The following is a 15,328-nucleotide window of genomic DNA, read 5'->3' as shown; positions in this document are numbered from 1 at the left end:
AACTCTCTCTGGAACAATATTTAACCACACAGCTGGTCTGTTGCAGCTGAAACCTGTAGCTGTAGCAGTTACAGTTGTATACAAAAGTTTGTGCACCCCTTGACAAATAACATATTTTGGTGATTTTTTAGTTGAAAAACGTAAACACGGTCTTTCTAGGATATGGAACATAAAACACAATATTTTCAGAAAACAATGCATAGTTACTTTTTAAGTCATGAACAGAATTAAATAAAAACATCATTGTGGCATGTGCAAAGGTTTGGGCACCCTACATAGTCAGTACTTAGAAACACCACCTCTGGCAGATGTTACAGCTTGCAAACACTTTTTGTAGCCAGCTAAAAGTCTTTCAATTCTTGTATTTGTGATTTTCTCCCATTCTTCCTTGCAAAAGGCTTCTATTTCTGCAATATTCTTGGGCTGTCTTGCATGCATAGCTCTTTTAAGATCTGCCCACAGATTTTCAATTATATTTAAGTCAGCTGATTGTGGGGGCCATTCCAAAACCTTCAGCTTGTGTCTCTTGAGGTAGTCCACGGTGGATTTCGAGGTATGTTTAAGATCATTGGAACGGTGCACCAACACTCCTGAGTCTGCTAAATCTTCCTACAGTTTTTTTGCAGTCAAATGGGAGTTTTGATTTGCCTTTCTGACCAGCATATGAGCATTTCTCTTGGTGAGTTTTCTTGATCTTCCAGATCTCATCTTGATCTCCACAGTTGCCCTAAACTGCCATCTCTTAATTACATTTTGCACCAATAACTTTCATTTTCAGAGTCTCACACAGCTGCTTAGAGGAACCCATAGTTACTGAGTGTTCGCACAAGGTTTGAAGAGTATTTGTAAAGCTTGTTTAGTTTATTGGATCCCCATTAGTTGCTACCAGGATAGCAACTAATCTTGCTGGGGTCCACATAAAAACACATAACACCAAAACACATCATACATGAACAATCCCACATACTCTACCTCTCACCCAAAACCCAGATCCCCCCCCCACACACACCCAGCACTCCCCCAAATCACCCCATACCCACACAGACCATCCCAACTTCAAAAGAAAATCACAGCAACAGTGATAATTATACTACCAATAAACAGAAAAAACGAAATACAATAAAACAAAACAAAACTCTGTTTTTACCAGAGGGAAGAAAAGCACTTACACATCATACATCAGACAACAGACAACAGTTCACGTTCATAATTAAACAAACAAGCACTACAGGGAAGACTCCCTCAATTAAGGACTGTGACCTGACCCATGCTGAATCCATTTAGAACTTACTGATGCTACTATTTGCCTTGCACAATGTAAATGGAAATATTTTCACATGTGACCAGGAATATCTAAGAGTGCAAAGTACATGGCAGTCACTGTAAAAATACAAAATGATAAGTGGCAAAAGCACAGGGATTTCTAGAGGATCTGGTCATTACATGCTGCATATATGGATCATGACTACAGTAACTTATCTGAGCTGTCATTTTTATTAGAAAAAGGAGTTTTACAACTTCCATGATTGCAGCATTGCCTTTATCTGATCATAATTTAACTTTTAAGTAGAGACTGAAGAGTTCAATTCAGCATTTTATCTTGTGTACCAATAAAATCTTATTTGAATTTGTGAATGTGAAGTAATCTTAACTTGAAGTGCACCTTCACCTCCTTCATCAAAGGGTTTTCCCAGCCACCCATGCTATTGCAGCTTTGCGCTGGACCATCCATGATACAACATACAAGAACTTTGGCTGGCTTGGCATCGCTCTAGATAATAGATCTGCACATTTTCCATGAGAAAAGAGTAGGCAGGCAGAATTATGGTGTGTAGACATGGAAACCAACATTAAATAGTTTAGTTGTGATCCTTGTTTTTAAAGTAGAGAGTAAAGTGTAATATCTTCTTATTATCTACTTATTATTTACCAAAAGCTTAACAAACACTTTAACATGACTAAGAGTCCACAGCCATGCAAGTAGCTCTGCTGTGCTTTGAGCTAAATGCTAAATGCTGCACACTTCATACCAGTGAGAAGAGCACAGACAAAACCACAAATACAGGAATGGCAGAAACCAGTGTATTCACATTGGACCCTACTGTGTTTATAGACACATATGCAACTGAGATAGACACTGATGCCTTTGACTTTTGATCATAGACCCTATGCTCCCCCACCAGTAGGTGGCTCTGTTAGGGGGTGAATAGGATATAGAGTGCTGTAAGAATGACAGAAGTAGAGAACGAGGGAGCCGCGAATCCTGTAGCCATATATGCTACCGATGTTAGCTGTTGCTGAGGACTGAGTAAAGTTGCTCGACAGTTCGTTCGTCTTCTGTGATTCACTCAGTAACATAACAGATCCTATTGCTCATAGTTAAAAGCTGATTAAGAAAAAGGTTTTCAGGAAAAACATTTTTCGGGGGATTCTTTATAAGTATATGCCCCTGGTGCTCCTTAAATATTGTCTCCTTTGAAATCTTAGACTAGAATGCAAAGGCACTTGTGGGGGACAAATCTTGGAGTTCGTCTTGGCAGAATACTTACAACACTGTCTGCCAAGTTGAACAAATACTGATATAACTCGTCTGGTCTGTGTAAATATTAGAGATATGCAGAGGGCGAAGTATTTGTATTTGTATCTGTATTTGTTGAGGCAGCAAAATTATTTGTATTTGTATTTGTATTTGTATTTGTATTTGAATAAAAGTGGAAAGAGGCTTAAAAATCCTGTTTTTGTTTTTCTTATGCTTATAATTTTAGAAAATTAAAGATGAAAATTAAAGTGATGTCTAAATTAAGAAATATGCATCATGTAGCAGGTGGATGTGACTCCCCTCATTGAGACCTGCCGATAGACGTAACAGCGGAGCAGAGGAGAGAGATAGTAGATAGTGACTATAACTGACCTGCTCGCTGGTATTTGACATGTTTTGTTTTTTTCTTCCCAAAAACAAATAATTTAAAAGATATTTGTATGAAACAAATATTCGTGAAAAACCCACTATTTGTGCTTTGCCGAATAATTTATTTGTATTCGGGCACACCCCTAGTAAATATGTGCTAAAACTGATTGACTAACAAGAACCCTTTTTGTCACTTTAAACACAATACAGTAAAATTCAGTAACATGACAGACAATTTTGTAGACACACAAATGCTTTGTCTATGACATGCAAAACAGCAAAACCAGAACAGAAAAAAAGGAAGCCACCCATTTCATCTGTTTGGACCATTTATTTTGCTCATTACACACTTTATTATGTTTATCTTTTGTTTGAATGAAAACTGCAGATTATTCTCAAAATCAAAATCTGCACATCATCCACTCAGTACTGTTGAGTGTCCAAGGTCAAGCATATATATTATGCATAATTTGAAAGATCTCTTTATTGTGTGCATTTGAGGTCATTTGAGCAACACAATAGTCTTATTGTGGAGAAACACTCAGGACTGTCCGGATGCTGTAGAGCAAAAACAAAACCAGAAGAAATCAGAAGACTTGCTCTTATTAACTCTTAATCTGTGAAGCTAGTGAGTAAATCATAAATAGTGTAGAAAGTATATAAATCTACCATTTGCCGTGCTTCATCAGTTCAATGGCATCATTGACCTGGTCCAAGGTCATCTTGTGAGTGATGAACTCATCCAGCTTCACCTTCTTGTCCAGGTAGGCTTTAACCATCTCGGGCACGCCATCCTTACTCTTAAAGCCTGAGCCACAGAGAACACACACATCTCAACATAAGAGCTCATATAAATCTTACTCCAGGTTGAATGATTATAGAGATCAAGCCTACAGCCTTTTAATTTCAGGAGGAGGGTGAGTCATTCAATCAATCAATCAATCAATCAATCAATCAATCAATCTTTATTTATATAGCGCCATATCACAACAGAAGTCATCTCAAGGCACTTTTCACATAGAGCAGGTCAAGACCGTACTCTTTAATTTACAGAGACCCAACAGTTCCCCCATGAGCAAGCACTTGGCGACAGCGGTAAGGAAAAACTCCCCTTTAACGGGTAGAAACCTCAAGCAGACCCCGGCTCTTGGTGGGCGGCCATCTGCTTTGACCGGTTGGGTTGAGAGAGAGAAAGAGAGAGGGGAAGGGGGAGGGGGGACAGCAGAAAAACAATGACAACAACAAACAACAACAAGCACAAGCATCAACAGACAGGGAAGGATGCCATCAGGACTGTGAAGAACCGCGAAGGTTCGGCCCGGGAGTCAGGTTTTCCTGTGAGATGAGAAAGCACAAAAAACTCCGGGGAAGAAGCAAAGTTAGTGACATGCATTGCTGTTACATGAATGCATACAGATGGAGAGGAGGAGGAGGAGAGAGGAGCTCAGTGCATCATGGGAAGTCCCCCAGTAGTCTAAGCCTATAGCAGCGTAACTAAGGGCTGATCCAAGGCGAGCCTGGTCGGCCCTAACTATAAGCTTTATCAAAAAGGAAAGTTTTAAGCCTACTCTTAAACATAGAGAGGGTGTCTGCACCCCGGACTGAATCCGGTAGATGGTTCCAAAGAAGAGGAGCCTGATAGCTGAAGGCTCTGCCTCCCATTCTACTTTTAAAGACTGTAGGGACCACCAGTAAGCCTGCATACTGGGAGCGCAGTGTTCTAGTGGGGTAATACGGTATTATGAGCTCTTCAAGATATGATGGTGCCTGACCATTAAGGGCTTTGTAAGTTAGGAGAAGGATTTTAAATTCTATTCTAGATTTTACAGGAAGCCAATGTAGTGAAGCTAAAATGGGAGAAATATGATCTCTTTTTCTAGTTTTAGTCAATACACGTGCAGCTGCGTTCTGGACCAGCTGGAGAGTCTTTAGAGACTTGTTAGGGCAGCCTGATAATAAGGAATTGCAATAATCCAGCCTAGAAGTAACAAATGCGTGAACTAGTTTTTCTGCATCTTTTAGGGACAGGATGTGCCTGATTTTTGAGATATTACGTAAGTGAAAAAAGGCAGTCCTTGAAATTTGATTTATGTGGGAGTTAAAGGACATATCCTGATCAAAGATAACTCCCAGATTCCTTACGGTGGTGCTGGAGGCCAGGGTAATGCCATCCAGAGCAGCTTTGTCATTAGATAATGTGTTCCTAAGGTGTTTAGGGCCAAGCACAATAACTTCAGTTTTATCTGAATTTAGTAGTAGAAAATTGCAGGTCATCCAGGTCTTTATGTCGTTAAGGCATGTTTGGAGTTTAGTTAACTGATTGGGTTCATCTGGCTTCATTGATAAATATAATTGGGTATCGTCTGCGTAACAATGAAAATTTATGGAGTGTTTCCTAATAATGTTACCTAAAGGAAGCATATATAAGGTGAATAGAGTTGGTCCAAGTACAGAACCTTGTGGAACTCCGTGTCTAACTTTTGCCTTCACGGAGGATTCATCATTAACATGTACAAACTGAAATCGGTCTGATAAATAAGACTTAAACCAGCTTAATGCAGTTCCTTTAATGCCAATTAAATGTTCCAGTCTCTGCAAAAGGATTTGATGGTCAATTGTGTCAAATGCAGCACTAAGATCTAACAGGACAAGTATAGAGACAAATCCTTTGTCTGATGCAGTTAGGAGGTCATTTGTGACTTTCACCAGTGCTGTTTCTGTGCTATGATGCGCTCTAAATCCTGACTGAAAATCCTCAAATAAACTATTGTTATGTAGAAAGTCACATAACTGATTGGAGACTGCTTTCTCAAGGATCTTGGATAGAAATGGAAGGTTAGATATAGGTCTATAATTGGCTAAAACACCTGAATCCAGAGTAGGCTTTTTAAGAAGAGGTTTAATTACAGCTACTTTAAAGGACTGTGGTACATAGCCTGTTACTAAAGACAGATTGATCATATCTAGTAGAGAAGTGCTCACTAAGGGTAAGGCTTCCTTAAGCAGCCTAGTTGGGATGGGATCTAAGAGACAGGTTGATGGTTTAGCTGAACAAATCATTGAAGTTAGTTCAGACAAGTCTACTGGAGAAAAACAGTCCAAATATATGTCTGGATTTACTGCCGTTACCAAGGTTCCTGTGTTTGGGGAGAGAACGGTGCCTGTTGAGGGCAGGAGATGGTTAATTTTGTCTCTAATAGTTATAATTTTATCATTAAAGAAGCTCATAAAGTCGTTACTACTGAGAGCTATAGGAATACATGGATCAGTAGAGTCATTGTAATCAGTCAATGGTGATTCTCAAATTTGACTGATGGGAGCCTCACCTCCAAACAGGGAGCCCTTCCATGTGCGTCCAGCGATGAGCTGAATGGGTCGGGCAGTAATGTCGGCTACGTCTGTCCAGCCAACCAATACGCTGACACCCCAGGCTTTCATACAGGACTCCAATGCACTGCGCTAGATGAGGAGAAAAAGAATTGAGTCAGAACAAGGTTTCAAATCTCTAGAGCAGCTGAGGAAACTGAATAAAGGTTGTAGTTTTGATAGTTAGACAACACCTCTTCATGGGAAAGAATCCTCAATATAATTAAACTTCTTATACTAGATTACATCAAATCTCTATGCAAACCTCACTGTCTCCCTTACCATGACTCCCACATTCCCGACACACTCCAGGGAGTAGTCCACTCCTCCATTGGTCATCTCAGACAGCACTTGGCTAATGGGTTTGCTGTGATCCTTGGGGTTCACAAATTCAGAGGCGCCAAACACCTTGGCCTTCTCAAACTTCTCTGGGTTTATATCAACAGCAATAATCCTCTTGGCTCCTGCAGCCTTGCAGCCCATTACTGCAGCCAAACCCACAGCTCCCAGACCAAACACAGCACATGTGGAGCCCGGTTCCACCTGCAGAGACAAAGACTCTGGTCAACATGGCACTTTGGGTTGAATTTCCTTACTGCACCATAGAGTAACATACATTAGCTCTCCCAGTTTACTGTGTAGCCACAGTCAGTGTGCTATGCCATTTCACATGTCTGACTTAAGAAATTATTACACAGTGGTTTGGGAGGAGTTTATTACAGCCGTTAAAACCTTCAGTGAAACCTGTCTCAAATGCTTAATCCAGTAATATTGCTTCAGTGTGGATATTAACTTTTAACAATACATGTTAGACTATCTCCAACAGTCAAACATATACACCTTAGCAGTATTAACTGCTGCTCCAAATCCTGTGCAGACCCCACAGCCGAGGAGACAGACTTTGTCCAGAGGAGCAGCAGGGTCGATCTTCGCCACAGCAATCTGGTTAATCACAGTGTACTGAGAGAAGGTGCTGGTTCCCATGAACTGCAGCACCTTCTTGCCCTTACAGGTAAACCTGGATTCTTCTGCTGCCATCACATCATAACGATCAGAAGCCCTGAAGAAGATAAAATACAACCTGAGAATAATCTTGTACATTGTGCAACGAGTATTTGTGAACACAAGCAAATCCAAAGATTCAAACCGATGTTATCCTGTGGTGTCGTCTGACAGCACCTACAGTAAAGTTGCTCCACTGTCAGAGACATGGTAGATAAAATCCATAGTATAAAAACCATCAAATGAGCCTATAACCTCATGAACACATTCTGGATGAATGAAATAAAAGATGAGAAGGAAGAGATTATGACTGGAGATGAACGTTGACTGAGCTCACCATCCTTTCTCACACTGGTTGGTCTTAGGACTCTTACAGAAGCGACATTCTTTACATTGTGAGATGAACAGAGGGATCACCTTGTCTCCTGAAGACAAAAAAAATGTTGTCAAGTGGCTGTCAAATAAATTTTAGGCCATCATACAAAATGACAAACAAATCTAATGTGAGACAGATTTGTTAAATAACCCTTGGTCTCACAGGGATAGAAACACAAGCAATTACACAAATTAAATTGTTTAGGTTGTAAGCTTTAACTGACCTGGCTGAAATTCAGTGACTCCGGGCCCCACACTCTCTACGATGCCGGCTCCCTCATGGCCAAGGACTGCTGGGAAACCCTTTTTATGCATACCCTCAAACAGGTGGTAGAGGTCTGTGTGGCAAACGCCGGTCGCCACGATCTACAGTGAGGACAGCAACCAAACAAATGCAGCCTTAATACAATGTAAGCTTATCTTGTTACACATCCGGCAGACACAGAAACACAATTATCCCATTTCAGTCCCGTGTCTAGCTTCATAATGAATATTATCCCATTGTTCACTGGCCTTTTGGCCGCACAGTACATTCACTGTTTACCTACTCATATGGTTTTTATATGGTTATATATGGCTCTTGCCCACATAGACTGTACATCCAAAAGAATGAAGTAAAAGAAACCAAAATCTGCATAGAACGGCAGAATTAGGTGTTCACTCTCAGTGGGTTTGATAGTATTAGTGACCCTTTTACGTTACATTGAAACATATGATTTAATGTTAATGTCAAAAATATCAGTTAATGTAGCCTCAGAGCTGTATTAAGCAAGACAGACTAATTCATGTTCTGAGGATATATCTGGAACCTGTTCACCACCTCAACCACACATCAGATGATATTTAGTTTGATGATATCTCTATATAGAATTTCTGGGTAGTGAAGATCTAAAAATTTGCAGTGACCTCTCACTGCTAAAAATTACATTCATTCACTAATTCTTATTCACGGGATCAGTATAAGGCAGTATGTGTATGTAAGTGGGTGTGTCTTGACAGTGGACATCTCTCACCTTGATGCGGACCTCGTTGGCCTGGGGTGGGGCTACCTCAATATCCTCAATCACCAAAGGCTTGTTGGGCTCCCAGGCCACTGCTGCCTTGCACTTGATGACCTAGAAGGCAGACAAACCACATGAAATTCCCCAGCACGAGATTTCAGGAAGGACACAGTTAACCTATACTAGGATGAGCTTAGAGGTAGAGGTACTATGACAGTTCATCGAAACCCTTCAAGCACCCACTCAAGTGGCAAGTGTAATTTCAAGTGCATTGACGTACATCAACCTGGCACAGGTTGAGAGATATCAAGCATCTCTTTGTATTGGCCATAATACCAAGGAAAAAGAAAAACTCTGAAAACACTTGTTGAACTCTTTATGTACTCAATTCTTCTGCATGTCACACTGATCTGAACAAACAAGGAGGTGGGTAAAGCAATAAAAGGCAACATGCCACATAAGCCAGAACCATAACATAATGTTTATATCCTCTGTGTTATAATTTCAAGAGAAGTACTCATCTAGAGGCGTGAAATTGACATACATGCCACTGTGCAAATTTTCGTCAAAGCAAACATTAAAGTATTGAATTTCATACATTCACTGCACATTTTTTAAGCTACATTTTAACTATAGAGTACAGTGGTCTCAAAGCCTCAATGTCAGATGCTCCTGGAAAAACGCAAACATTCATTAAGAGCCAAATGTTTGAAGTCCACACATGAGCCATTTGGCAAACAAGAGTCATAATTTAATGAAAGAGAACTTTGCACCTCCGAGTGAACCACTGAGTAAATCTGTTGTCCTCAGATTTGATGAATCAAATGGTTTTTCCTTGGACATTTAAAAAACCCTTTTTTAAAAATTTATTTCACTGTGGAACTACAGAAGATTTCTCCACCATTGTCTTTTTTGGCCTACTATCCTCTCATCCTTGCCAATATCAGCAGTTATGCAAGACAGTCTAGATAGTCTCAAACTACAAGTCCAAACAGAACATGTGATATTTTATTTTTATATATTACATATTTATTTATTTTAAAAAAACCAAAAACATCACAGTTGTAAATATGAATACTCACATATTGCATTATACCTACCTTACCAGCTGTGGCCATTTTTGCTGCAAAAACGAGAGAGGAGTTGAGAGAGAATAAGCTGCAAGACCTGAGAATGAGGAGGAGAGAACTCAGATTGGGGTTTAAATACTGTTGCAATAAAAAGCAGTTACGCAAACATTCAGATGGGCAGGGACTCACTAGTTATCAGTAACTGTAAAAACACACAATTGCAGGCATGTTATCAGTTGCTGATGGTCAAATTGTTTGTTTGAGAACAGATGTGGAGCTCTGCACAAACAAGCAGCAACCATTACAAATGATGACTATAAATCATGCAAATACACTGTTTTCAAGGTGAAACATTTTCTTTGTAAAACATTTTGGAAACCACCACCAAAACACATTAGACTTTAAATTAGCTTCTGAGACTAACATTTTTTGCAAAAAATGTTAACTTATAAAATAAACATGTCTAGGCAGCTCTGATGGACTTCAGGGGTCATCCTGCAGACTACTGTTAGGTTACAAATGATTTCACTGGTAAACTTACTGTTAGATCCTTAACGATTCTGTCCCCCTGTTGGAAGACTAAAATAATTAATGATATTGTCGGTGCTACTGGGATCCCTGCACATCCCTAGTTTGTACAAATACATACAAACATCACAACACTTAGGCAACCACCTGAAATTCTGAGGCAATACAGGAGCTGTGTTCATGCATCTTGCAAAAATCCTCTGATAACACTCTCAAAATTTGAATAAGAAGAAGTTCAAAAGTTCCATGTACTCTGTTGTACGTGACAGATAAAGAAAAGCCCCCTATTTTGCGTTAAGTCATTGTTAGATGTTTTGTAGATAGACAATATGTGGTAATGCAAGGAAGAGGATGTTGAAGTGATAGCAAAAGCCTAGAGAAAGGGGGGTTCCTGAATTCTTTGGGAGAAGAGGACAAGGCTTTTCCCTTGTGAGAGATCCCTCTCTTTAATTTTTTTTTTTTTGTATTTTACTATTTTTGTAGTTTTAGATAGCTTGCTTTGTAAAACCAAATAAAACTGGTTTGTATTTTTATACACACCAACCAAAGTTCCTGACTCATGCTCATCTCTGAGGTTCTCTGGTTTTCCTTTAAGGTAAGAAAAGAAAAAAAAGAAAAAAAATTAAAGTTGTGTATTAAATGATTGTGTAATAATGGTTCAGGTTTAGTGACAAATACTAACATACAGTTGTGCATGTGTTAGAGGTAGGATTTCAATACAATATTGGGTTGAGGGTTTATAATTAGGAGTCTAATTGGCTAAACTGTTAGGGCTAGGGCTCTGAGGCTGCCCTATAAAAACCTGGCGAGTGTAGATTTTGGGAACTGTGTTCGATACCTAGGTCAGAGGTAGAGGACAGCCGTCTGTCAGTGCCTTATCCACACTGGCGGGGGTATCGGTTATCTGTAGGACAGAAACCATTTCAGTTGCTCTCTTTGTTTATTACAGAGCAGTGCTGGTGCTGAAATGAGGAAAAATGTCCATGATGTTCATACATTGTCCTCTATTCAGAGGTAGCTTATATAACCTTCAAAGCATTCTTCATCAAGGAGTGACATTTGGCGTGAAATTTGTTTGGCAACTCTCTCTGGAACAATATTTAACCACACAGCTGGTCTGTTGCAGCTGAAACCTGTAGCTGTAGCAGTTACAGTTGTATACAAAAGTTTGAGCACCCCTTGACAAATAACATATTTTGGTGATTTTTTAGTTGAAAAATGTAAACACGGTCTTTCTAGGACATGGAACATAAAACACAATATTTTCAGAAAACAATGCATAGTTACTTTTTATGTCATAAACGGAAATAAAATAAAAACATCATTGTGGCATGTGCAAAGGTTTGGGCACCCTACATAGTCAGTACTTAGTAACACCACCTCTGGAAGATGTCACAGCTTGCAAAGGCTTCTTGTAGGCAGCTAAAAGTCTTTCAATTATTGTATTTGTGATTTTCTCCCATTCTTCCTTGCAAAAAGCTTCTAGTTCTGCAATATTCTTGGGCTGTCTTGCATGCATAGCTCTTTTAAGATCTGCCCACAGATTTTCAATTATATTTAAGTCAGCTGATTGTCGGGGCCATTCCAAAACCTTCAGCTTGTGTCTCTTGAGGTAGTCCACGGTGGATTTCGAGGTATGTTTAGGATCATTGGAACGGTGCACCAACACTCCTGAGTCTGCTAAATCTTCCTACAGTTTTTTTGCAGTCAAATGGGAGTTTTGATTTGCCTTTCTGACCAGCATATGAGCATTTCTCTTGGTGAGTTTTCTTGATCTTCCAGATCTCATCTTGATCTCCACAGTTGCCCTAAACTGCCATCTCTTAATTACATTTTGCACCAATAACTTTCATTTTCAGAGTCTCACACAGCTGCTTAGAGGAACCCATGGTTACTGAGTGTTCGCACAAGGTTTGAATAGTATTTGTGAAGCTTGTTTAGTTTATTGGATCCCCATTAGCTTCTACCAGGATAGCAACTAATCTTGCTGGGGTCCACATAAAAACACATAACACCAAAACACATCATACATGAACAATCCCACATACTCTACCTCTCACCCAAAACCCAGATTTCCCCCCCCCACACACACCCAGCACTCCCCAAAATCACCCCATACCCACACAGACCATCCCAACTTCGAAATAAAATCACAGCAACAGTGATAATTATACTACCAATAAACAGAAGAAACGAAATACGATAAAACAAAACAAAACTCTGTTTTTACGAGTTGGAAGAAAAGCACTTACACATCATACATCAGACAACAGTTCACGTTCATAATTAAACAAACAAGAAAGATCACATTACTTCTCTTGAAAGAATCAACTTTTTTTAGCTGCTTTTTGAAACAAGCTTTACTACTTGCTTTTTAAAGGAATATGGTAGCATATTCCATTGAGTGATAGCTCCGTACAGTTCTAGGTGAAGGAACTACTACATGACCTTGTGTTACTTGTCTGGTAGTATGACCGTGTCTGTCATTATTATATGAAATCTTTGACAACACTCGCCCTGGATGAAAAATGCAGAGCTAGACATGCAGCTTTCTTCTGCAAAAGTTGAAGTTTGTGCAAATCTCCTTTTGTTGCTCTTGACCAAAATACTGAACAGAGTCAAAATGACACAAAACCAGCATTTATATAACCTGTCTAATAGAGTGATCAGTCAGGAAATAAGCACATCTCCTAATGACAGACACTGCCCTTCCCATTTTAGCTACGGTCTTATCAATGTGACAACACCAGGTAAGCTGTTCATCTGAGGTAACACCTAAAAGTTTTGCTTCATGGGCTTGTTCCAAAGCTGTACTCTTCACTGAGAGGGAGAGAAACAACTCACTCTTCAACACTTTATTCAATATATAATGTTGAATCATCAGCGTACATCGTCATAACTGCCTTATTCAAAACAAGGGGTAGGTCATTAGTAAACATTGAGAAGAGGAGAGGACCCAGGCAACTTCCTTGGGGAACCCCACATTTCTAAATTTCTTGTAGCTGAAAAACTACTATTAAAGTAAACAAACTGCATTCTGTTATTCAAGTGATTATTCATCCAGCTGACAACACTTGCACTGAAGCCACATGCTGAAGGTTTTTCAGTAATAGTTCATGGTCAATCAAAAGCAGCATCAAAAGCAGCACTGAAGTCAAGCAAGACAGCACCAAAAACTTTTTTTATGATCAATTTGACTCAGCCAATCATCAGTGATATGTGTTAAGGCAGTACAGGGTGAATGTCCTTCTTTATAGGCATGCTGAAACTAAGAATCAAGCCCATTTACAGAAAAAGTAATTCAAAATTTGATCAAAGACTAGTCTTTCCATAAGTTTACTAAGAACAGGGAGAATACTAATGGGTCGGCTGTTCACTCCACTGAAGGTAATCCTACAGTTCTTCGATACTGGATGCTTTTGGCAACTTTCCATGTCTGAGGTAAAACACTTTCCTTCAAGCTAAGATAAAAAGAAAAAAAGAAAAATACACACACACACACACACACATATATATATATATATTTTTTTCTCATGTAACTCTCAGCAAGTGAGCATATGACTGTATTTCCCAAAATGTCAAACTTCATTTTCATATCTATGAATATAATATATATGTGACGTGTTCAAAACACTGAAAACTATTCTATTTGCAGATGATACAAATTTTCTTTGTTGTGGGGACAACTTGGAACAACTTTTGGATACAGTGGAAAAGGAACTGTAAAAGCTAAAGAGTTGCTTTAATGCAAATAAACTAACACTGAATTTAAGTAAAATGAAATTTATAATCTTTGGTAATTGTTCAGATAACTCCAATAAGAAACTCATAATAAATGATGTAGAAATGGAAAGAGTGACTGAAATTAAATTTCTTTGAGTGATAATAGATAATAAATTATGCTGGAAGCTACATATAAATTATATTAATGTTCAAGTATCAAAATCAATTATAATACTATAAAAAGCCAAAGATCTTCTAAATCAAGCTTTGTTATACACCTTATACTGTTCCTTTATACTCCCATATATAACTTACTGTGTGGGGAAATACACATAAAACACACACTAATCCAATCTTCATCCTTCATAAAAGAGCCATAAGAATTGTAAACAAAGATTCTTTGTTGTTTAAAGATCTGGTTGACTTCAAAACTGCCCAAATCATGTACAGAGTAAAAAATCAGCAATTACCTAACAGTATCCAAGGATTGTTTCAAGTGAGAGAAAGTAAACATGACCTGAAAGGAATTTGTATGTTCAAAAAGCATTTAGTAAGGAAAAATGCAAAATATCATTATGTCACAATCAACGGAGTTAATGTATGGACCAACTGCAGTGAATTTGAACATGTGGAACACTAATCAAATTTAAAAACAGATATGGGATTGTTTTGTTCTTGTGTTGTTTGTTTGGTTTGTAATTATTCTGACTGGTTTGTTTGTTATTTTTTGTTTGTCTGAATGTTTTGTTTTTGTGGATATCATGGACACTGGTGGCGGATAGTTGAGTTTTCAAATTAATCATGAAGTTCATTGTTAAAGCAAAGGAAAAAAGTTTGCAGATGTTTTGTTTTCTTGTTTATATATTTTTTATTTTGTTGCTTCTTGCTTATATATATATATATATATATATATATATATATATATGTATTTATTAACATGTTCAAAATAAAAATTGAAATTGAATTGAAAATATCAGAAAATAATTCTCTCTCTGATGTGTGGTAACTTGCACTTGACTTTTGAAATGATTACCTCCATTATTGGCACACTCCAGTGCTTTCAACAGAAGGCTGCCAGCAATAGTAATAACAAACTTTATAAGGTTTCTCCATAGTAAACAAAGTATTCTGAACAGCTCCTTTTCAGTGAAACAATATATAAACTTCATACAAAATATTACAATCATAAATGAAATATATAAATATATTATATTTAATATATGAAAAATAAATACATTTTGCACATTTCATGTTGTTACACCAACAAGACCTTAGAAAAAGGCATGAAAGATGTTTTTTCTATGTAAAGCTCTTTGTAATCTGTGGTTTTGATAAGTGTCTAAATTTAAAAATAA

General features: G+C 38.3%; 1 protein-coding gene across 1 annotated transcript; it reads right to left on the bottom strand.

The window, feature by feature from the left end:
* Positions 1-3,228: 3,228 nt before the first annotated feature.
* Positions 3,229-9,927, bottom strand: LOC122998336 (alcohol dehydrogenase 1). Its single transcript, XM_044375170.1, has 9 exons — positions 9,753-9,927; positions 8,665-8,766; positions 7,876-8,017; positions 7,614-7,701; positions 7,115-7,334; positions 6,557-6,817; positions 6,235-6,367; positions 3,578-3,716; positions 3,229-3,466 (listed from the first exon to the last, which is right to left on the bottom strand). Exons 1-9 carry the CDS (start codon positions 9,768-9,770, stop codon positions 3,433-3,435), a joined length of 1,137 nt encoding a protein of 378 aa, XP_044231105.1. The 5' UTR covers positions 9,771-9,927; the 3' UTR covers positions 3,229-3,432.
* Between the last annotated feature and the right edge of the window lie 5,401 nt (positions 9,928-15,328).

This window comes from Thunnus albacares, chromosome 15, assembly GCF_914725855.1.
Source record: "Thunnus albacares chromosome 15, fThuAlb1.1, whole genome shotgun sequence".
NCBI lineage: Eukaryota > Metazoa > Chordata > Actinopteri > Scombriformes > Scombridae > Thunnus > Thunnus albacares.
Note: the sequence above shows the minus strand (reverse complement) of the source record. Positions and strands in the feature narration are given on the sequence as shown.

Coding starts and splice junctions, on each gene's coding strand:
- LOC122998336 (XM_044375170.1), bottom strand. Junction 7,335..7,613: donor AACCAGTGTGAGAAAGGATG/GTGAGCTCAGTC, acceptor TATCTTCTTCAG/GGCTTCTGATCGTTATGATG. Junction 3,717..6,234: donor GAAGGGCTCCCTGTTTGGAG/GTGAGGCTCCCA, acceptor TCTGTGGCTCAG/GCTTTAAGAGTAAGGATGGC.